The sequence below is a fragment of the Morchella sextelata genome (assembly GCF_020137385.1).
Source record: "Morchella sextelata strain SCLS chromosome Unknown scls_27, whole genome shotgun sequence".
In the NCBI taxonomy this organism is placed as follows: Eukaryota; Fungi; Ascomycota; class Pezizomycetes; order Pezizales; family Morchellaceae; genus Morchella; species Morchella sextelata.
This window is the reverse complement of record NW_025408642.1, coordinates 105515-130023: the sequence shown is the minus strand read 5'-3', so window position 1 is coordinate 130023 and position 24509 is coordinate 105515. Positions and strand designations below refer to the sequence as shown.

General features: G+C 48.5%; 4 protein-coding genes across 4 annotated transcripts; 2 read left to right on the top strand and 2 right to left on the bottom strand.

Annotated features, from left to right (window-relative positions):
- Positions 1-803: 803 nt before the first annotated feature.
- H6S33_008590 (uncharacterized protein) lies at positions 804-1664 on the bottom strand (the record flags this gene model as incomplete). Its single annotated transcript, XM_044840058.1, has 7 exons — positions 804-871; positions 954-964; positions 1013-1038; positions 1090-1188; positions 1279-1359; positions 1430-1555; positions 1629-1664. The coding sequence occupies 7 exons, from the start codon at positions 1662-1664 to the stop codon at positions 804-806; spliced, it is 447 nt and encodes a 148-aa protein (XP_044687704.1).
- Positions 1665-5571: 3907 nt separating this feature from the next.
- H6S33_008589 (uncharacterized protein) lies at positions 5572-8364 on the bottom strand (the record flags this gene model as incomplete). Its single annotated transcript, XM_044840057.1, has 1 exon — positions 5572-8364. The coding sequence occupies one exon, from the start codon at positions 8362-8364 to the stop codon at positions 5572-5574; it is 2793 nt and encodes a 930-aa protein (XP_044687703.1).
- Positions 8365-12884: 4520 nt separating this feature from the next.
- On the top strand, positions 12885-15073 carry H6S33_008588 (uncharacterized protein; the record flags this gene model as incomplete). Its single annotated transcript, XM_044840056.1, has 8 exons — positions 12885-13045; positions 13138-13370; positions 13436-13530; positions 13595-14020; positions 14102-14375; positions 14434-14669; positions 14730-14789; positions 14846-15073. The coding sequence occupies 8 exons, from the start codon at positions 12885-12887 to the stop codon at positions 15071-15073; spliced, it is 1713 nt and encodes a 570-aa protein (XP_044687702.1).
- Positions 15074-17167: 2094 nt separating this feature from the next.
- Positions 17168-18188, top strand: H6S33_008587 (uncharacterized protein; the record flags this gene model as incomplete). The annotated part of the gene is made up of 2 exons (XM_044840055.1): positions 17168-17190; positions 17246-18188. 2 exons carry the CDS (start codon positions 17168-17170, stop codon positions 18186-18188), a joined length of 966 nt encoding a protein of 321 aa, XP_044687701.1.
- Positions 18189-24509: the final 6321 nt, after the last annotated feature.

Below are 24509 nucleotides of genomic sequence, written 5' to 3'. Positions count from 1 at the left end.
AGATGAATCCATCTGCTGTACCAAAGTAGCTACTAGATACCTGAAAGCCGTTACACCAGTCAATGTGTCCAATAGTGTCGAAGATAAAACCAGAATGCAAGATGGAAGTAAACAAAGTGCAGAAAAACAATATGTGCCGAAGCGGGTATGTAGTACAGGGGATACGTGGTTGAGAAGGGGATACGTGGTTGAGAACTGGCTGGTATTTCTAGGCCTAGGGCGAGAAAATCGTTTAAATTTGTTCTACAGGTTGAACACTAAAGCTATACGTACATATACACAAGACTTTCTTTGTTTCGAGGTATTCGTTAATGCTGACTTATTTCCTCATGCCGCAATACCCGTGTATATTGCTATTCGTTTCGAAGTACACTTATATGAACCTGGGTGAAAGTTGAATTGAAACATGTCAAGAATAAACGAATACTCGTCTCCCAGGAAATACACTTTCAGTATGTATTATTAGGAACACTATAGCTAAACGTGAAGAGAAAGTTCCTTCTGAACCTTGGCTTATCGTTGTACTAGAGGGAAGATTTTTTTTTGTGGATTTTCTTAACAGTTTCCCGGTTTCAGGAGGTTTCGTCATTGCGTTACTTAATTCAGCTAGCAGGAGGAATTAATATCTCGAAATCAATCAGAGTTTAACTGTTAAAGAATAGACTTGTAAAATATCTACTATTACCAGGTAACGGTTTCATCAAGCTTCATGTATCCCCTGATTCAGTTGCTTAGACCGGGGCGGACGGTTCAAGATATCTGATGATTATTGGTTGCAGCTGCAGGTTCAGCATCATCGCCCGTCATGGACGTCTGCAAATACTAATCCAGCTCTTGCGATTGACCAAGCTGAATATTTGAACATATATAGCTATGGACATTCTATTGGTCAACATGTCTTACCAAGTGTCTCTAAAATGAATATGAGACATCACATCTGAAACAAGACATACAGTTGGTACAACTATACTACAATTTGAGCACCTGCCAATGATTGAGGTGCCAGAATTACTCAAGTTGACGATTCTCCAAAAGCACCTAGACACACATTAACTACCGCATTGACTAATTGCCTTAGGGCACACCCACACTAACATTCACACACAACACCGGAAACGCGCGCCGGTACCTCATGTATGGACATAACTTACTATCATGAGAATCCACTGCCCCAATTGAGACCGGCGGCTACCAATCATGATCAATAAAGCGTACAAATCCCCACTATATATGTGATGAAAATGAGACGACAGCTGAACCCCTCAAGCCATTTCTTACACCGGGAGCCTTCCAATTGGCCAATTGCTCATGATCCATGTCAATAATTAGACTATTATGTATGTTTGTCACTTCCATGTGCTGAATGAGAGTCAACCCTTCCCACTTTCAGAACTCGACATATGGGAATCTGGCTGAGGATCATGCATACAAATCGATATCTCAAGCTTCCCGAGTACATGTAGCTACGGACCAGCGCGCCAAGTGTAGTGCCTACGTATACATGTGCTGTGGTGATCAGCAAGGAAAACCGCATGGTGATCCGGAATGAAACGAACTATTGTCTCCTGTTACTAAAAACATCTTTTTTCACAGAGAGGAGAAGGCTACAATGATTAGAAAGTGCGTACCTTTGAGCTTCTGCTGGATGGCGGTCTTGGCGGCATGCCTAAGCCCGCGCCTGCGCGCTAGTAGGCAGAACAGTTACAAGCGACTCCATATGTGAGTTGAGCAGCTCAGGATCTTTGGAGATTTCATGATGTACGCATCTCTAGTTCTTTCCATCCTCATACATTCTCTCAGCCAGTCATGATCTGTACGCTTGACTGTTGCCTTAGGAGAGCCACAACCTTTGCTGTAATTTCCTGTCTCGTTTCTTCTCGTCAAAGTCGTCTCCGACGTCGCTTGTTTCGGAGAATCTTTTATTGCATTCCCGGGCCCGCCAACTAACATTGTTGTATGAATTCTGTCTCCACCTTTATTAAACGTGAAGATATCAAATTCGCAGGGCAACATAGGCTCGTGAGCCGAATTGGATGCGCGAAAACATTCGGGCTTGTCGGCGGGAACAAATGTCTCTGAAGATCGGGGGATGGTGGTTGCCTAGCCGTCCGAGTGCCGAAAAGTGCACTTTCACGGAAGCTCGAAATAAGTCTTTGAAACCCAAACTACCGGGACTGGCTTGTTGACCGTTTTATTTTGACTAGTAAGAATTCCTGGGCGTCCAGGTCCTTCGGCAAATTTGCAGAGAGGTATGTAAGGGTTAATCATCCCGAGGGCCTGGTCGGTGGAGCGCCATAGAACGTGGCAGGTGAGTCGAACCCCACTAAAGGTTAATGATTTTTATAGTGCATTCCTAAGTTATGTAATTAGGTGGTGTAAACGTTATGTGCTTGTGGGGACAGAGGTTCAAGCGATATTCCTTCTCCCTAATACCGATATTACCCCCAATAACTTCGAAAACAGAAATTTCTAGATACTTATTCAGCGTTTACACACCCATAGCTTGACCTGGTGAATTCGACTTCGAACCCGTTCCTGGGTATAGATCGATCTGGCATGAGAAGGTTCCGAGTAATCTTGTCAGATACGTCTCCACTTTCCCTGCACTTTCTTTTCCTGCATACGCCTTATTTTTGCTTGTTGCAATTGCAAATGATCTGATAGGCCCGCTTAATAAATCATCCTTGGCAAAAGTCCTATGACCACACACTCTCGGGCCAGCCCTAGGCTTATGCATGCTCAATTGAAGAAGTTATTACAAATGACTGTACATCTAATGCATTGAGATTTTACCCCTATCGGTCCCAAAATTTGACTGAAACATATTTCACGGACTATCGCCTTCAATATTGCCTTGCTTTTTAAGTTTTTGAGCATTTCGTTCTCTTCGCACGCGTATGCGTTGTTAGCTATAGGGCTGGGGTTATGTCTCTGTGCGCTGATGATTACACGTGGATTAGAACTGTTCCCTAAGTCTGAAGAAATGTTAAACAGACGGCAGTAACACCAGCTGCCAGTTTTCGAAGGCTTGGAGCCCCGATCTCATCTATAGAATTTTTCGATCGATAGATTCATAGCCTAAAGATCCCATCTTTACTTTAATCAGATGCAGGCATCTCATATATGCAGCTTTGTGCACTTCAACCAGATTTGTGAAAACACCCAAACGTACGTCATTCGAGGCAAAGATTAATGCGGTCCTAGTGTAAGTATTCTTCTAGGCCACTATATACGAAGAGAGTTCAAACATAGAAATTCACTCACTTCATGCCTATAATCCTGACACACCAAAGCGGGCAAGAAAAATTACAGTCTGTGAATTCTTGATCAATCACATGATTTTTAGCAGAGAAAATAGAGCGAGGGAGTGCCTCGACTCAGAAACCGCCACCCCCGCAAAAGAACGCCCACAGGACCGGGCCCCCAAGAAACCCCACTTTATGGTATAGGATGGATAATGTAACTAATGACAGTGCAAGAATTGACTACACATGTACTTTATAGCTATAAACTTCCGTTGAATTGGCTGTAGGAATTTATAAAACATATTTAATTGCATCAAAGGATAAATCATCATCTACTCGAGCTAGCCTCAGAATTGGAAATCGACTGAATACTGCACCAGAGCTGAGATTTCTGCAACGTGTGAAATCGCCATGCATATCTGAATGGTTGGCGCAGCACATCTATATTGTCTTGGTTTTAGACGATGGACTTCTTAGGGTAAGAAGAAAACCGAGTTTATTTCTCGGGATTAATGACGATGAGGCTACAACAGTCGTTGAAGAGAAGGCTACAGATGCTTATTTGCAGTTTTCACTTGATAAATTTAGCCATGTGAACGAATCAATTGGCACATTACTCGCTGAACTGATTTATTAAATGAATGAAATGAGCCATTAACAGGGGACGTCTCTTGGAAACCAGTCATTGAGCACATTTTTCGCTCTGCCTTTACAAATTGACATTACACATTCCCTAGGTCTAACGGCCCAAATATAGTATATCAGGCATCGACAAAATCCTCTCATGATTCATACAATCTAAAGTCTCATTTACAAACAGTAATTGGGTATGTTTTGCTTACATTGTAAAGACACAATTCTATGCAGGAGTGACCTAGAGTAAAGTTAGAAAGGGAGTTCGCCTTAATATTTTGATAGTCAGAGCCAGACATGATGTAGAGCTCTCGTGTCACGAGATCTTTGTTCAAACGTTCCACAGCCGTAGTCTCTACAGAGACCTCCATAGCCTTGTAAGGGGCGTGCATGTCTTCATGGCCACTGGAAGGTCTTCTAGCTATGAAACTTGGTCATTGGACATTTGTGCAATTGCTTATGTGCATATCAGCTTCGATGGACGAACTTCGAAAAGGTGTAATACGTAGAAAAGCGTGACTTTAGCTCTCTGCCGTCTCTGATCTAAGACCCCGCCGAATCATATCTACGAACGGCTGTGTATACGTATAGCGAATTCGAACACATTAATATTGCATTAATTCACATGCAATATCTACACCAAACGCAAGATAACGTGCCACAGAAGCCTAAGATCTGGTAATAATTGACTCAATCATAACCAAGTATTATGTTGTTGACCCGAAAAAAAAAGAGTTTCTCCATAAAATGGCGGTTTTCGCTGGGGATATAGTGTTTGGAACGTATTCATGAAATATCACTCAGAAAACTGATCGACAGCAAGATCCCTGCTTAGGGCAAGCGTCAATTACTCGGTTCTGTCGTTGTTCGTAAAAGCAATCGCAGGTCCAGGACACTTAAACCATCATTTCAAAAGTCTTTTACTAGTACCAGAGTTGCCACGTAAAATTAATTCTCCCGCGATTTTGTCGAGCTTGATTGACAGCATAAGTGAATATTACGAGAGGCGAGAGAGGCGGTAAAGCATATAAGCGCCCTATGGCTAAGCAAGTGCAATTCACCGGCGCAGCAAGAAGCATGAAAGCGCTTCTCCCTTTTCTCAGGCTCTTTAGAGACCGCAGGCCTCGATAAGTGAAAATAATGATCGCCGACTCGGCTGGATCTTTAATAGTACTCTGCCGTCAGCTTAGCTGCTTAGTACCTAAATGTACTCAGACGGCGCCCCAGAGTACAGCTCCCATAGTCGAATCTCGACTCAATATCTGTGATAGTGACATTACCGCGCTGAACTTTTTGTGGCTTTTCATGGCCACCGAGACTTTAGTTATCTCAGGTTTTTTCTATGTGAGTAGTATTATGAGGCAGAGATAAGATCTGATGAAGTGTTGGAAGACAAGCATCTCTTGTAGCTTACCCGAGCTGCAGATATCAGATCTATCCTTATCATGATGATCGATATGAGTTACGTGGTGCATGACAAATACTTAATTGACATAGATCCTCGCGGTTGAAATCACTGCTCGCGATATCACATTTATCTACATGCATACATACGACGTAAAGAGATAAATTGAATATGAACCAAGGACTTAATAATAAATATCGTAGGTTTGATAGATGGAAAAACCAGGGTTAAAATACAATGTATTAATACCAAACCTTTCTCTAGATCTAAAGAAGCCACATAAAATCCTTAAGGATCCCACCTCATCCTCTTGCTCTTCCAGGCTTCAACCATTCCCACTGGTAGACTTCCGGGCCTCACCACCTCAAGGCCACCCCACTTTGCAATCATTCCTTCCCCAAAACAGGCCACAACCCACTGCCAGTAGACAGCAATGTCATTCCAATTAACTTGTGTGTTTTGTGCTGGCTCGGGCTCGTTATGACCGCCGCTATATCCACCTCGGCCTCCCCGGCCTCCCCGGCCCCTCAAAATTCGACCTCTAAAATCACCCCGGCCACCCCATCCCCCTTGTGTGTGTTCAACGGTTACACGCTTATGTACTAGCCCTCCAGTCTCGTTCGAGACTCGTTTCAATGCCGCTTCGATCTCGGTAGTCCTCTCGACGCGGCAGTCACACGGCTCCCCCAAAAGGTTTTGATAGACATTCGCCCAGTCCTTGGATTTCTCTTGACGGTACCTTGTATATTCCTCAAACGAAATAAACCCTTCGTTCACCCAGGTCGGGTGCATAGGGCTGCCTAGTACCGCCCTCGTACCATCTTCCCAGCTTTCCTTGCATCTCGCATACGTCTCCTCATCTTTCTCTATCTCCCCCAAGAACGCATTTGTGGGGTCATCATTGATGTGCTCTCGCAAGATATATAGTGGGATGAATGGGTTCTTGACTTCCAGACCTCCCATAGAAAGGGGCCAGTAGTACCAACCATCTGGAATGTCATGGACTGAGAACCTTTCTTCGATCATAGCAGCAAGGTGGGCGGTCACAGAACCATTTTGTAGTGGAAAGAGCTGACGGTGGATCTCCTTCAAAGCCTTGAGAACCATGTCTATGTGTTTCTTGCCATAACAGTTCGCTGGGGTCCCGAAATTGGTGGTGAAATAGGATGACACGTATTTATTGTACACTTGAACCCAGGCAAAGACTGAGCTGTTACAGGCTTGAAGTTGGTACCGGAGCTCGGCGATATGGGTGTCAATCTGCTCCTGGTCAATGACAAAATTACCGGAAGGCTCAAACTTCAAGAACCCATGCTTAATCGGCCCTCGAGGAAGATCTGGATGTAGAGGCCGCCCAACAGAAGCGGAACCTGTCTTATGGTTATTGAATTCCAAGCCCAGAATTCTTGCAAACTTTTGCATTTCTTTCCATGCTGTAGCACAACGTTCGGGGTCATTGTGCCAGAGCCACAGATCGTCAAACTGACGGTATAAAAATAGTCCATTGGCCCGTTGGTTTACGGCGTAGTCCATGCAAAATAAAAGCACCTCACCAAGGCAATCGCTCAGACTATGAGCCATGGGGACTCCACGTCTGCGCATCTGAGGAGGCTCGTCCATAGTGAGTTTGAGTGGAGTTGCAAGGAACTTTTCAAAGAACCTAAGCCAGGTTCCAGATATACCGAAAAACTTAAGAACAGTGATGAGTGATGAATGCGAAAGACTCGAGCCAAACGAGAAGAGGTCTGAGCCAATAACGGTAAAGCTGCCGTACAAGGTGTTATTTAAGATACACTCGGTAGCCATGATACGAAGCATTGTCTGCTTCACAGTCATCGGAGTAGGCTTTGGGATTGCATCTGAGTTTACGACGTCCGAGTCGTATGTGGGATTACCGCTAGTTTCCATCGAGTCTGGGAGCTGTCCCATAAAAAATTGCTCTTGCTGCACCAACTTTCTCAGAGTTACAATAGTTTGCGGCGCCGGCGCCGGCGCACTCCATGGGGCCTCACTAAGGAAGAATACCCGCCTCTCGAGATCGACTTTTGGTATTGGTGCGGATGATGGTTTCCAAACACGTGGATTGATGATTATTTGGCGGAAAGCTCCTTTGAATTCGATAGACCATCTTGTCCCCAGATAATGCAACAAAATAGCCTGCAGGAGCTCTTCTTCCATAAAGTTCCGATACTTCCCATTTAGATATCTCCTCATCTCTATTGTGACACCACCTGCAGGCCAAGACCAGGACGCAATAGAGGACAAGTGCATGTTCAAGACATCGGCGACTTCTTTAAGGACTACTTTATTGAGCATAAACTCTTTAAGCGTCGAACGTTTCTGGTTCGAGAGTAGGTCTTTGGATAGCAACGATTTGATGGTCCATTCCAGGTCTTCCACAGTAAACTTTGAGCGGAGAAACCACTCTCCAAACGCTGTTATTCTCTTCCTTACCACCTCGAGTTGACTTTTAGCCTCTTTGGACAGGGAAAAAAGCTCCTCGAGATATCCTTCGATAGCTACAGGATCGGTTTCATTTGGAGTTACGACGTAGGCCTCGAACTTCGCACGCTCCTCGTGTAGTTCCTTCCTCCCTACCTTCTCAGGCTTCTCTCTCGAAGATCTAGCTTCGCTACCAGGTTCGTCTACTTTTTTAGACTTACCCTCTTGGTTTGACGGACTTCCGACCCACTCCGTCAGAAGCTTTCCGAAGAGCTCCGCATACTCAAACTTGACCGCTTCCGTTTCCAGAATTTTTGTCAACTTCCTCTCCCACTCGCTCAGACTAGAGCTTCCAATACCAGGATCATTCTCTGCTTGCTGCAGGAAATATTCAATGTTTGTGAGGTAGGGAGACTTAGGGGGGCTTGTGCCGCCCGACTCAGTTGAGGAGTTGTCGGAGCTACGCCAAGACTTCAAGGCATTGAGGAGCAAACGGACTCTCTCACAGGGATCGGTGGTGGCAGCGACAGATGACAAGACTTTTTCTTTATGAGATGTGAAGTCCGCATGCTGTTTCGAGAGGACTTCAAGCTTAGTAGTAGTGATTGTGTGAAGAGTTTCGGTGAAGGTAGAAGACATAGGGACTGATAATCGAGAGATAACTTTGATGGATAAGAGACAAAAGAACGACTTTGGAGAGATCTTTAAATGGTTTTCGAACCCATGAAATGAGGGGTATCTTCATATCTTAGGATGAGCTGTTCAATGAACAAGGAAGAGGTTGTGCTGAGTTGAGTCATGGCCCCAAGTCTCATAGGTCATTGACTCTGCGCCGCTGATATGCGTACACTAGCAGATACACTATGAATTAGACTGCATGTCGGTAGAGTACATGTAACTACATGTACATGTACCTACATACTATACCCTGGATGCTTCATTCCACTACATGTACCTACTGTGAAATTGGTTTAAACGAAGAGTCTTTATTTAAGATTTCGGAGCTACTGTTTCTGGAAAGATTGAAGTTCGTGGATAGCTACCAGCATCAAAGCTTCATAATTCAACTCCATTGAGCCTAAGTTCTTAGGCCCTGGTACATTTCACTTGGCTCTGCTCTGCAATTTAAAGTCATGAGTCACTGTACAAAGAAATCCTTGGATATTGGGTAGAACTTTGGTGAGTCCATGAAAGTGACTCACCTGCTTCTACTATTTCGTCCAATTATTATGTAAATCCCAATATAGGTTGTTCTTGGCAAATATAATATTCTCTCCACATAAGCGCCTTGGCAAAGATCCCTACAATTCGACAGGGTTAGGGGACTGATGACTACATGTACTACAGTCGAATCGCCCTATAAGGATACCTCTTATTAGGGTAATCGCCTTATAAGAGTATGGGTACGGGTTCTTGGGCTATAATAGCCTTCGTAGACACAAATTACCCCTATATATCTATAAGGGTAAACGCCTTATAAGGGTACCACTTCGCGCCACTTTTGTACCCTTTAGGGCGATTCGGCTGTAATCCCAATAGATAATGGTAATAATGGTATTCTACTACGGCTGCTGGCCATTGATTGGCCTTGCTTCTTCTAGATATCGCTTGGAAGTTGATAAAGATATGGTTAGGGGAATAATGATATTGGAAACATTTTTAAACTACAGGGTTAGCTCGACTCAAGTAGTGAATTAAGTTTATTGAGGGACGTTCCTAGAAGTCGTTTGCTAATATTGCATGAAAATATGCCTTCACTACCGCAGAATCTCAGGAATAATGAATCGGACTGGGCTGGAATACCACTTACCCATTGGTCAAGATGACCAAAAGTTACGCTTTGGGTCTGTGGGATTGAGGCTCAACAAGCATTTGACCAATCTGAAGGCCAATATTCCAGTCCAGTTCGATTCGTTATTCCTGAGATTTTGCGGTAGTGTATTAGTAAAACCCGACGTTGCGGAACCCATAATTACGTAAGTGTACATGTAATAATAATTGGTATCCCTCGTTAGTGGGGCGGCTAAGGGAAAGTGATTCGGTTGGATCTGACTGCCTACCTTCAAGCATTTGGTCCTACTCGTAGTTTTACTACTATATACTAATGGCGTTATGCCTTTTGTAGGCCACCTGTAGAGCTTTATCATCAGATGGTCTCAACGGGCTACAAGATCGATAGGCTAAAGATAGCATTTGGGAAATGTTAATCTGAAATATTTTCTGCTTTCATTATGTCACCAAGAAAACAAAAGCTCAACCCGGCACGGCATATTTATCTCCGGATCGCTACCTAGACCTATCAAGCGATATATGCCCAACGTCCACCGTGAAACGCGGGACTCGAGCTTCGCACAAAAGGATTTTAGATATTAAGGGATCATTTCTTGCAAAGATGAATACTACAGGATCTCATTGGCCCCGAGGTTCCATCTTAGGAATCACGATCGATTGTAGCCGAGCATTGATTACAGTTTACAACCACATACGATTGTTATACGAGAGCCGTTTAGATAAGGTAACATGAATCAAGTACCTCGTGCCCAATACTTTGGTCCCCGGCGTCGGTAACCTTCTGCACAAGTAGATGCGGTTCTACCTGTTTACCATAAACAGCTACCCCGTATGCCTTGAATATACACATTAGTTACTTGTGTAGTAGTAACAGACCGTTACTCCCTCACGGGCACCAACACCCCACGTTCCAATTAAATCCGACCTTCCAATGACGGGACAGAAACAGATAAACGATCCGATACGCCCAGATCTTCCTGCTGATAGCAGCACGTGCAGTGGCGGCGCCGCACCTTATCCAGACCTCGGTCCCAGGGAGGAGAATAAATCATTGGTTCCCTTCCCTGGCCCTTCCCTGGTGCTCATCTTTAGAGGCATGCATGAGCGATGGTATGCAATCTACAGTAGGTATAGGTTTGGGGCGGTCTAAACCATACTGGCATGTACTCACAGTGCCAGAATTAAATTGCCGCTTATTAAGGAAAACTTGGTAGGAAACTGCTCTTAAACTGCGTGAAAATATTAAGTAAGCGGCAATTTAAGTTTGCCTCGGCTTCCAATGCGAAAGGACAGTACTCGGTCTACAAATGAAGAGAGCCAAGCCGTATTATAAAATGCCAAGAGCCAACCCGGGAAGTAAACGGGAGAACCAGATCTCTGGAACCTGCAGTGGCGATTCTATTACGTTGTAGTTGATCACCTGTTGGTTTAATCCTTAGTTGCGACAGAGATTCGGGATTATATCGAACCATGCTATCCTATTCGATAATGCTTCAGCTGATAAATGAGTTTATTCCGGGTATGCAAATGCAAAGCAGAGGGAACTCAGGCCTCATTAGTTATTCGTTACGGAGGCAACTGCCCGGGACGAAGACACATGATGAGAAGAAAGCTTATTGCTACCCAAGCTTCGAATGATCTACGACAGCTATTCCTGCACTTGACAGTAGAGTAGTTGTAATGTTCACCGACGCTTGGAATATGCACAAATATGCGCCCATGACGGCGTGCGCGGTATTTTCGTGTCCTGCGAAATCTATCAGCACTGCATATGAACAACGATAGGAGTATTAAGCGGAGAAAAAGTGCAGAGCTTAAAACTAGGAAACCGTCGATCATTCAATGATACGAAACCTAGTCTCGTACCCAGCCCGTTACTTGCAGCAAGCTGCTCACAGTACGTCCTCTGGAAGCATGGAAGTAGACGGGTTGGGGACGAGCCTAACACTAACCATTACTAACTAAGCGAGTACCCTCCATAACACCAACAGCCAGGATATTTCCCCCTCGCACCGCGTACAGATGCACCAAATCCCGGGTGCGAGCGAAGGCGCTGGTTTATGCTTATCCACGTCTCTGCAGCCCGCCGGCCAGACCTGCAGACAATGAAGTAAATATAGTGCGCTGGAGAAGAGAAAAGTTTAGAGTACTCCTGGAACATGTATGAGGTATGTAGGTATGTAGGTACAGCAGATACGAAGGGAAAAAAAAACTCAAATCTGAACAACCCAGTGCCTTGTTCTGGTAAGCTTCGTTGTGGTTCACTGTCTGCCAAATGGACATTTGTGCCACGAATATGCTGGATCGCCGAATGCGGGGTGCCAGAAATAGCAATGGATGGGAGACCCGTCTCGATCCGGACTGATTTGCAACGGTAATCGAGACGACCAACGACCTCTTTCTTCTCACTTAGTCCGTCAGCGCAGGTACTGACCTGCGGCCGTGGCGGCGATGGTTTTATGTGGAGTACTGTGTGAGTGGGAGATAGGTGCAGTTCTACTTTCAGACCGACGACACTGCCCTTGCATCTGCTGCCAATTTCACTGCTGCAGGGTTGAGATTTATGGGTGTATTGTATTGGCTGTAGAGAGGGTTTCTCTTCAACATTGAAAAAATAAGCCAATGATCATAGGGCCATCTCGTCTAGACTTCTTAGTATACATTCCACGCTTCAGCTGACATGACAGCAATATCCTCAAGTAGAATAGTTCAATTCAGCCTAGCTATAGCTCTAGTAGATCATGATCATTCCTGCCTTCAGCATCGACACTGCTCAATTTGCCTTCCCCCATGCAACGCCTCCCCCAAGGTAAGAACAGAAACTCCCTCGGAATTAAACTTCAAGCGAAAAGCCCTAGGCCACCGCGCCCCAGTTGGCTACATGTAGCGTTTCTCTCCCTTGTTGCTGCTAATTGCTAGTGTGGGGTGGGCAAAGCTTGGTGGTTAGGCCAGAAGCGGGATAGCCCCACTACCGCAGCTCTCCCACCCACCCACCCGGTACCCTAGTGCACAACGCAGGGCCAATATGGATTCGTATTATTTCCTCCGAAAAAGAATAACAGATCTGGCTCGAACGATATGACGCACGGGGGAAGAGTACCGACCAGCCATAGCCTTCGATCCCATCCATGCACTCGGCATTAACCCTTCCAGCCAGCCAACCTGAAGGGTACATCTTGTCCGTCCGTGGAGTGATATTCAGGAACGAGGTGGATGCATGCATGAGTGGAGCCATATAAAGGGACCCATTGCATCCCTTTCTATTTTCCACCTCATCAGATCAGCAATACTAGCAACAGGCAGCAATATTTTGTTCGTTCGTTCGTTTCGTTCTTGCACAGAGATAGCAGTACTATTGGGAAGTCAAGATGGTCGTCTGCTCACCGAGAAAAATTGCTGCCTCGTTGGCTGCCCTTCTCCCGCTGCTTGCAAATGCTCAAGTTCCCCGAATCATACCCCGGGAGAGCCCGTCCTACAATCATGACTTTGAGTTTCCACTTCCCATCATGCCCGTTAAGCAGCCATTGACGTACGTACTCCTCACCTCTTTTACTCTCCTATTCTCTATCCATATACATTAAGGTCAAAAAAACTAACATCACCACCACCACTACTCTCTAGCTCCTACACAAACCCCCAAACTGGTGTACAGGTCGACTTCTATGAAATCAAGATCAAGGAGTTTACCAAGAACCTCTTCCCTGATCTTGGTGACGCCACGCTCATAGGCTACGACGGACAAATCCCAGGCCCGACCTTTCGTGTGCCAAAGGGGAGGGAAACGGTGGTCCGTTTTGTGAACGAGTACTACCGTGATTCATCTATACATCTGCATGGCTCCTATAGTCGGGCTCGTAAGTTTCCTTCCCATTCGGTATGTATGTGTGAGAGATAGTTACTGATGTGTGGTGTAATGTAGCGTTTGATGGATGGGCGGAGGACACAATTAAGCCAGGGCAGTATAAAGATTACTACTACCCCAATACACAGTCTGCCAGGACTTTATGGTACCATGTAAGTCCTTCCACTCACACCATGCTCCCTCCCCATACACTCATAAAACCTCCTCTTTTTCCAGGACCACGCAATGGGTATCACTGCACTCAATGCATACTCCGGTCAAGCCGGCTTCTACATCCTCGAAAATGCCGCCCTCGAGGCCAGCCTCGACCTTCCACGAGGAGCCTACGACATCCCACTCATGCTCAACTCCAAGCGTTACACATCCACGGGCAACATAACTAACGAGAGCGCCGAGAGAACCAGCACCTATGGCGACACCCCGTCCGTTAATGGCCAAATTCTCCCCCACTTTGTCGTTGAGCCGCGGAAATACCGACTCCGCGTGCTGAACGCCGCGGCGAGTAGGACGTTCAACCTCACACTTAATGTGGACTCGACGAGGGCGAATAAGAAGTTCCACGTTGTGGGGAGTGATTCAGGGTTTATGTCGAAGCCTGTGGAGACGGAGTCGTTGGTTGTTGCTATGGCCGAGAGATGGGAGGTGTGTATCCCGCCCCCACCAACCGCGGCCGCTACATGGGACATCACTCGTTTTTCATACCATACTGACAGGGTCATCTAGATCGTAATCGACTTTGCAAACCTCGCGGGACAGAACCTGACGCTAAAGCAGAGCAACTGCTTCGTTGACACTAACTATGCCGGCTACGACAAGGTTATGCAGTTCCGTGTCGGGAACGCCGTAACCTCCGAGGTTGGCAACGGTCCGCTGCCTGGCAAGCTTGTTGACTTGGATCTGCCGGCGCCGAAGACGCAGCTGGATCAGAACTTTGTCTTTGGAAGGAACAGGGGGGAATGGACGATTAATTCTGTTACGTTCTCAGATGTTAATAATCGTATGTCACTAAATTCTACTTCATGGGGAGGGGGCACATATGCTAACGCTATATTTAGGGATACTGAGGAACGTACCGAGAGGAACAACAGAGATGTGGCGGCTGCAGGGCGGCGGCGGGTGGTCGCATCCAGTGCATATCCATCTCGTCGACTTCCAAATCCTGTTCCGACGGAAGTCGACGCAGAACAGTGCGTTTGGGCGGACAGAGGTCACGCCGTATGAGGCGGCGGCGCTGAAAGATGTGATTGTGCTGGGGAACAACGAGGCGGTGACTGTATTGGCAAAATACGCTGTACGTTGTCTTCTATAGAAGTGTTTTTGTTGTCAGAGAAAAAGCTAACGCTAGTGATAGCCATGGGATGGTGTCTATATGTTCCATTGCCACAACCTCGTTCATGAGGATCACGATATGGTGCTTCCCCCCTTCTCCCCTCCCACCCTCTCAAGCTATAAACTAACACACCATAGATGGGCGCCTTCAATGTCACCACCCTCTCCGACTTCAACTACCCCGAAACCACCCGCTTCATCGACCCCATGGAACCCCGTTTCCGTGCAAAACCCTACAAAGGCTTCACCGTCGCCGAGGCCAACAGTGCACTAAAGTTCTTTTCAAGCCTGAATGCATACACAGACGCAGACGGGATCGAAAGCGCACTCGACCAGTATTGGGCCAACAAGGCGTCAGCTCCGTAATGATAATGAATTGATATCTAATTGATAGCTAGTAGCTAGTTAATAACGGGCTTGTATTTTTTGTGCTCTGATTTTTTCTTTTGTTGGCTGGTTGGCTGGGATTCTGGGCGGGAGCTTTTATTTTTGTATTTAGTTAGTTGCTGACGTATCGTCACTACTCTAGAGATACCTGGCTTGAATTTTTTTTCCTTTGTTAATGAATTGAAGACTAGATGCCTTACAAAATTTTAAGATTAACTTAGGGAAAACTATCGTTGACCCTAATTTGGCTCTCGGGCTTGGCGCGCCCCATCATGAAAGCTAGTCCCTGCAGACCACCGCTTCCGGACCGGAGCCGAGAACCCTGCATATGCAGCCACGGGGAGATCATGAGCCTCAACTCAACACACTATGACAGCTTTAGCAGGTGGATATCGTGATGGGATCCTGGGGTGAGTACATAGCAATCCCAGATCTCGGTGCTGTGCTATTTGCTGTCTGTGAGACTGAAGCCGTGCCATAGTATGAGCCCCGCTTTGTGCTCTGGTATGCTGGTAATCTGCTACGATTGAGGATCGGATCCAGACCAGGCTTTGCGGTCCAGGTAACTTCTTCTGCGTGCTCCGAGTTACAAACCGATTATCCATCAATTCGCATAAAGCAATGAGATCCGGGAACATAGTGGCTTTAAGAACTTTGGGGTTTTGTGCGCTCGATAGCTTGCGTGGGGGTTTCTTTGTTCAATATGCTAAAAGACCCGGCTAAGAGACAGGGCTAGGGTTTATTGTAGAAACAGGGTTAGGGGTACTATCACGAGTAAACGAAATGAGTCTTGGCATAAGTGACGGTCGAGGGTTAGGGTTGCACGGGCACTTATATAAATCGCTACGCCGTGCTAGGTGATAGCTACTCGAGAGGAACATCATGCTAGGTTATCATTTCCACTGGACTGAGCTCTCATTTCTACTGCATCACTGATTTTTGGGAACTGTTTCTTACTCAAAATGTTTCACGGTATGGATGCACCAGCCTACATGCATAGACGCCACAGTCAAGCCTCACAGTCTCAGTCTACCCGGGCGGAAAAGTGGGGTAGGTAGTGGGAGCGGGGTATGGTTCACCGAGTTGAAAGGATCGTCTTTGACCGGAGCAGTGTTCTATTGCGGGTTGTTTGTTCTTTTTTCTAATTTCGTTTCTATCAATTGATTGTCATCTCACCTCACTCTCTGTCTAAGGATGTTAGATTTTCTCGAGCTGAAGGAATGGTATGGTATGGACCGTATGGTAACCCAAGGCGCGCAAGACAGCCCAGCCCAATTGTAAATAAGAGCCTCAGGCGCTTAATTACGCCCGCTCTTTGCGGGACGGTAATCACACCATATGCTCCTGTAATTACATCGTGGCCTTCTTTCAAATCCATCGATCCAGGGACTTTAGAGAAATCAGCAGAATGATCATTGGCTTCCAATTTTAGTGCTGTTGGAGAGTAAGGACACCTAATTGCGATCTGGCATACTTCGTTTTCGGTTCTCGTCACCATCCACCGGGAGATTCGCATGTAGAGTAGCGAAGTGTTCGATCTGGCAAAATGCTCAATGCCCAATTGGAATTGTACCACCGCCCCATGGGTGTAGGCACGGCACATTTAGACCATTCCGCGCCCATCATCACCAAATCAGAGCAGAATAAGTGGCCTAATAAGCTCATGACAAAGCCCGGAGATTCAGAGTGAAAAATTTTGCCCTCCCCCATATTGCTTTTTGTTACACGGTACGGTACGCGCCGCGGTGTTTTTTTTGCGGGGGGCACGTGAATTGACGTGATCGTGGCTGCACTTTATTTGACGCAGTGGGGGGTGGGGAGGGGTGAAGGGGGAAAAAAGGAACCATGGAGATGTGTGGTAGGGACTGGTGGAATGGGGGGTCCTTGATAAAGGAAGGGTTTGCCGCGCTCTTGTACGCTTTTCACGAGATGCGGGGATGAGCTGAGGATATTCAGACCCATACAACGAGATTTTTGAGTGTTTAGAGCTGCGACATCGTTAGCACTGCATCCTGTCAATTGAGTTAATTGCGTTATCCGGAATAGAGAATAGACTCCAATCCCACCGCAAAAATGGCCGCCGCTTCATTTGCCAGGTATGATCCTTTGTCTCTCTGACCATTCCTAACGTCACCACTGACACATTCACAGCTTCCTCTCCTCCCCCACAATCCGCCTCATCCTCCCCACCACCACCGAGGACAAAACCTACACCATCCACCGCTCCCTTCTCGCCTCGCAAACCGCCCTCCTAAAGTCCCAGCGCACCCGCAGCGCCTACATTCTTCTCGACCAGTCAACCGTCTCCGTCCCCACCGTCGAGCAGGCCCTCGAGTACCTCTACACCGGCGACTACGCCTTACCCGCTCAGGATGCCGCCCAGGAGGAGGAAGAAGACACAGCGACGCTCCTTGAGACATCGCGACCCGCCGCGCACCTCCCACAGAACTCGCCACTGCTTGCTGCCGCGATGGCAGGGTCGATAGGTATATGGGGGAAAGCGGCGCCGCGCTTTGACGTCGCCGAGAACACGAGCACCTACACGTCGATATACTTCCCAGCCGAGGATAAAAGGAAGAAGGTGCAACTTGTGACGAGCGGCGAGGGCTTCGACGACAAGAAGGAGGCGGCGCATGCACTGCTGCCGTCGCCACCGGCGTCACCAGTGTTCCAGGCCTATGAACCAGTGCTGTCGCTGAAGGGGGCGGCGAAGAAGCTTGAGGAGCAGAAGACGCCGGTGGAGGTGGTGCCATATGATGTGGCGTGCTTGAGGGCGCATATTGCAGTGTGGAGATTTGCCGAGGCGCCCGGTGTCGGGATTCCGGGGTTGGCAAAGCTTGCGCTGGACAAGTTGGCGGTGTTGTTTGAGGGGGCGGCGGGAGAGAAGTTGACGAGGCTTGTGGAGGAGATGGTGGGGGCTGTCTTTGGTGGAGAGAAGGAGGAGACGGTATTGAGGACGTTTGTAGTGGGGAAGGTCGTGTGCAGGATCGCAGAGTTGAGCAGGAGGAAGGAGTTTAATGAGTTTATCCGCAGGGGGGGCGAGTTTGTAGTTGATGTTTTGGGGAGTCTGGCCGATGCCAGGGACGGCTGTTGAAGTACTGGAGAGATATTGTGACTGGCTGGAGTCCTGAGTTTTGTGTCGTTTTCGCTTCTTCCCTTTCGCAGTTTCTTCTGGCTACCACTGTATGATAGTAAAAGTCTCCTATGTGCGTGTTGTATTTGGGTTATGCTTCGTTGTAATTCTGCATTTATTGATCATCAAAAGCTTCTTGATCTTGAACTCTCAATATTGTTCTGCATCTCCTGCTGGCAAACGCTGATCTCGGTTGTGTTGGAAGTCTATATCCCAATTAGAATCTGGGAGAAAGAACAACTTACGTGATAGAGTTTGCAACACTGAGCGATCTCGAGATGGCAGTTGTGCCTTGATGTTGATGTTGATGTCGATGTCGATGGTGACGAAGGAAGAAGTTCCCCAGCTCGGTCTTCTTGACAACAACCCTAACCCTGTCAGTTACGGCTAGCCAGACTCATGAAGGAACCTCAACTCTTCCCCACCACCCCAAACGCACCACCTCGCCAGCTGCAGCTTCAGTGTTATCTAGGACCACACTTCTGTACGGATCCATCGCCCTGTTGGCTCGCTGAGCGTATCGAGTGCTTCGCCCTTGTGGAGATGTATTCCAATGCTGATGGCCATGGGGATGCTAAAGGCTTGAATTCCAGAGATAAACGGACCAAGAGCGTACTTGAGAATGCTTCGGTTTAATTGTGTAGAATCCTGTCCGAAGGTTGTTGGCCCTCCCGTAGCTACGTTTATGTCGCCAAAGTCACGTAGGAGCTGTGGGTTAACTTACCTCCTGCGAGCATTGAGTCTGGGATGATGTTGTATTTGGTTGGAGAGTAACGTTCAGTGGTTGTGGTAGGCCAAGATCACACGGTATCAACCAAACGCTCAGTTTGGCAACTGTGGCATCCCGTTACTTGTGACGAAGGTGCTTTCCTTATGGGCCACCAAGCCTAAACACGGCGTGTGCAGCATCGAATACAAGGACACGCCGGAGAAGCCAAAGGAAGTTCTAACGGCTTTGTGACTACATGTATGTACATGTGCATGTATATCCTACATGAAATACATGGAATGATATATATCTGATCACACAATATCACTCGACACATTACCACCAATCACTCACATACAACTTTCTTCATCCATTAAGATTCCCATTCCCCTATTCCGCCTGACGCCCCGGGTACAGCCAGCTCGACTTCAGCTACTTCATACACCATCACCAGCCAACCCGTCTACAAAGCCCTAACCCTACCGACCCATCTTCGAGATTTGTAATAGTAAGCCTTATACTTTGCGGTCTATATATCTAAAAGTGCTATAACACCGCGTTTGTATGTGCTCGACGTGTGGAGCGTTTCGCTATTGATGCCAGATGCAGAGTTGCAGGCAGATGTGGCAGAGATCATTTCCAGTTTTAGGTGCTTGTGGGACTGTCTCGGGTGGTTACGGCTTGAGGGGTGTGTCCGGCTATATCTATGCATGTAGGACGTGAGAGATGTATGTTTTTTTTAAGAAGATGAAGGTGAAGATGTGATGGGTATGAGGGGGTCATTGACTCGATGTCGCGGGAAACCTTCAAAATGGGATGAATAGACCAATAAATGCATAAAGACCGTGAATAAGATCATTATTCCGAGGTCTAAAAATCTACTCATTATTATCACTTGTGGTCCCTTAAAACATGGGAAAACGGAGCCACCACATGGTACCCATGGTATATCAATCAATCCCCCCAGGTACCACCGGTTTCTGGCCCACACTACTCACCCCGGCTCGACTTTTCCAAAGCCCCCAGCAAGATAAGCATTCCTACCACTACATACACGTATACATGACTTCCCCCAGTGCAGTCAGCGGGAATATACATGCACACAGATGTAGATGGAACTGTGGTCATAGCAGGTCGTTATTGAGTCAGGTGCCACAAAGGTGGTAGCCCGCGAGGTGGGTAGTGGCAGCTGCCCATTAGGACACCGCACCACAACGTTCATCACTAGTACTACCACAAATTCCTTCCACTCATCTCTACCACGCATTCATCATAACACATAGTCAATCCTACCGGTGAGAGGAGACAGAAGGGCATCCCTTTCTCCATCCCTCCTCCGTCCGCGGGAGATGTGGCACATGCATATACAACCTAGTGTCTAACGCCTCTACCTTACAAAAGATCTATTGATAGCTTTAAACAAGATAACTACTAGTCGAGAATGAGCCTTAATTTAAAAGTCGGCATGCATCTATATGTCTTCTAGCTCTAGTTCTGTAGATTTGACTGTAGGAATAAAATGACGGCGGCTAAGCTCTCTGAAAAATTAACCGTCAAGGTATATGAGTATCTTCCGTACGATCCGAGCGGCAAAGATCCGATAATCCCCTATTGCTCCCTCTGCTCCCTCTGCTCCAGCTGTCCTCTAATATCAGGAATTATGAGCCAATAGCTAACCTCTCTCCAGAATAACCCTTAAGATCCCTACAGACTAGCCGGGCGGGAGAGTATGATAGATCACAATGTTATGTGGTGGTGGCTGTAAACGTCCGGCCTCTCTGGAATGGCCTCTCGGTGTGTGCATATAGATAGCTTATGGGCTTTTCGAGCAACAGACCTATATGGATGTAAGCTCCCACTCCCCGACCTACCCTGTGAGAGTAGAAAGGATGAGCCAATAACTAACCTCTCTGCAGGAATTAATAATCTCCAACATACCCGCTCCCCGAGAAGCTTCAGCTCGAGTGGAAGAGCGGTACTCCAGCTTTGCCTAATGATAGTTACAGCACTACCCACTACCACCCACACCCACACTCAGCGCCAATACACCATCCAGCAACATGAGAGTCACATGGAGGGAAGCACCCTCCCCGCCTCCCCTTCCACCTGGCCCTCCACTCCCCCTTCCAGCTATCATAACACGGAGACAATTACAACAACCACATCCACGAGCTGATTAAGAATAGTGATATATATACGTATATGTATTGGTATTGCTTTCCATGCTACTACTGCCTCTGCTGCCCTACACATTACATGTATACGTAGTACGTCCCCCCCAACACAGATTATCTATAACATCGCAGCTAGCTACACTCCTTCCGCTCCTCAACATCTGTCTCAAAAATAAAGGAAAATTCACACACGCACGCTGCTAGATAAAATACACAGAGAGCCAAACCACATACGCACAAAAGGAAACAAGCAAGGAGAAAAGGAGACAAAAAAAAAACGCAAACCCGAACCAATTGCAAAGAACACAACCAACACCCACATTTAACCCCAAACACCCCCATCCATGGCTAACGACATCATAACCACGACCACCCACTCACAAACAGCCCCGCGTCCCCAACACTCCCCCCATACCCGCCCCCCGCCCACGCACCCCCATCCCACTCGCCGCTGCCCCCAATCTGCTGCATCATCTCAAACACCCGCAGCCCATCCATATTCATGCACTCGGCGACCATCTCTTGGGGCATAAACATTCCTTGTTGCTGCTGCTGCTGGTCCCCCTGCAGCGGTGCTGGCGGTGGCATCATCTCGTACCCCTGCAGCAGCGGCGGCATATGCTGCTGCTGCGGTATCGGGTACGTCTCGTGTGCATGCACGATATTTGCCAGGCTCGCCGGCAGGCTCTGTGGCGGGGCGTATGATGGCGCCCAGCTACTTGCCTCGGTCTTGACCCTCTTACTGGACTCACGCTCGCGCGCGAGCTCGGTTCTGCAGAGGTCGATTGTGGCTTTTGCGAGGGACTCGAAGACGTCGCGGCAGCCCTGGGCGGCGGAGCACTGGTTGATCATTGATGATAGGATATTGACAGTAGCCTGTGCGTGGTGCTCGATCTGATCGATTGTTGTCTGGCGGCGGACTTCGGTGCAGTGCCAGATGGCGCAGAGATATGATGTGCCCGCCATGAAGAGGTTGTGGCAGGCCAGCCAGGTGTAGTTGATGCAGTTCTCGCCCTGGAGGCGGCTATACAGCCGGATGATCTTCTCACCGCTCTCGAAGATGGTCTCGAAGGCGGAGACACTTGGGTGCGGGACCGTCGGGCATAGCCCATATAGGAGAAGCCGGGTCTGCTCATAGTTCAGCTCTATGAAACCGAGATTGTACCGGCAGTTTGTGTCCTCTTTCGTCTTTGGCACCGTCGCGCACCACTGCCGCAGCCGCTCCTCGACGTCCTTGCGCCACTCGTCGACATTTGCAAACCGCCGTGGCAGCGAGGAGCTACTCTGATACAGCACCTGCTGTATCTCCGACTGGATCTGCCGGATCCTGAAGACATGAATGAAGATCGTCCTGCAGCTCCGCTTGCCATTGACCCTTGCCGGGACTCCCTCACCCTGATCTGTCCAACCCACCAGCTCCTCCGCCGGCAGCGGAGTCCGGATCGCATCATCAGCCACACCAAACGGCCGTCCCAGATACAGCCCCAGCTGGCGGTCAAGCGCATATGTTGACCACCAGAGACGCCGGCGTTCGTCGATCGTGAGCGGGTCCAAGGTTCTCTCTGCGCGCGGCGTGTTCTCCTGGTGCAGGCCGAGATCAATGGCGAGTCGCAGGGCGGCGCCAAGCACATACCAGACCCCGGGCGCAGCCGGCCGCATGATAGAGTACAGCGCCAGCAGGAGGATTCCTTTGAGCCCGTCGAGGCGGTTGTTAGTGTACGAGATTGAGTTGAAGAGCGCGTCCAGATGCACCATCGCTGAGGCGTGATACCGCTCCGGGAGGTTGTCGTTCTTGCTGTTCATTGCAGCCGCAATAGCATAGACCATGAACAAGGAATAGAGGTCCGCATGGTGCTGATTCTCCCTCTCCACGGGATCACTATGATGGTGGAGATCCAGACCAGCGCTGCCGCCGCCGTGCTGCTCAATGTATGCGTAGGCACGCTGGAAAATGAGTGTAAAGCTCGGCCGGTGCAGAATCGGAGTTTGCGGGTTCGCTAGATTGAAGTAGATGTCGATATACTGCTCTCCGATCTGGCGGGGCGGGAAAGGCTCTGGAGCGACACGCTGGCGGGGGTTCGGGGTTGCGGAGTCGGCGGCGGTGGTTGTGCTCTCGGTGGTGGCATTGGGTGACGTTGAAGGTGCGGACTTGATGGACGATGTTGCGCTGTTTGACGGCTGCGGCGGCGGGTTGTTTTCTCCGCGGTTGTTCATCTTGACGGCGGCAAACATAAGGCGGGCAAAGCTGTGATTGACCGTCAGTCAGTCAGTCAGTCAGTCAGTCAGTCAGTGATCGAACGAAGGGTTTTTGAATAGAGCGAGTGGGAAGAAGAAGAAGAAGAAGAAGAAGAAGAAGAAGAAGAAGAAGAAGCAGTGATATCTTCTTCGGGATATCTTCAATCAAGGTCACCTACGAGATTCCAGAGCTGCCCCCCACAAAGCCCGGCGAGCTCGTCCCCTGAACACTCACCAGCCCAACCTGGCTCACCAGATTCTCAATGTCCGGCCTCAGATGCAGCGCCTTGTCCTCCGCCGCTGCCCCCGTCTGTATCATCATGTTCCCCTCCACCACGCTCCCCCTCGCACTCCCCGCACCCGCACCCGTCCCCCTCCCGCTCTCGCTCCTCCTCCTCCTCCTATCCTCCTCGCCGCCGTCCCCTTCAGCACTCAGCTTCCTTTTCCCCAGTCCCATACCCGCCCCCATGCCCGTCCCAGTCCCCATCCCCATCCCGCCCCCACCGTCCACCAGGCCCATCTCCCCCTCCAGGAACTTGACCCTCTTCTCCAACCAATCCACATAGCTCCTCGGGACCTCCCGCCCCGTCGCTGCGTCAATACCCACACACTCGACACCGGCCTTGGCGCACGACGTGCACGACGGAAACAGCTGGTCGCACTTTGTCTTTCGCGACCGGCAGCGGTTGCAGGCAGAGATGGAGCGCGAGATCTGCCCGCCAGCAGAGCTACGGCGCCGCGGCGACGACGGCGCGGTAAACGTGGGCCGTTGAGTGCTGGGTGAGGGGATGCTCGAGGTGGGGGGTGAGGGACGCTTTCGGGGGCTGCTGCTGCCGCTTGGGGGGGTGGGTTTGGGCATGGCTCTGCTCTGCTCTGCTGGAATCGGTAGGTGGATGGGCGTGTCGCTTATCGGACCTGGCCAGAGGGAAGGGAAATCAATGCAATGAGATGGGGGCTGGACAGAGAGAGTGTGTGAGAGAAAGAGTGTATGAGAGAGCGGGAGGAACAGGGAGTATGGCCTGCAGTGGGATGGGTGGGAGAGGGCCTAGCTGGCTGGATTGATGGTGATGGAGGTGAGGTGAAGTGAGGTAGGTGAGGTAGGTGATCGAATGGAGTGAATGAATGGGAATAGACAGACAGATATAGCTGATAGATGATAGCCAA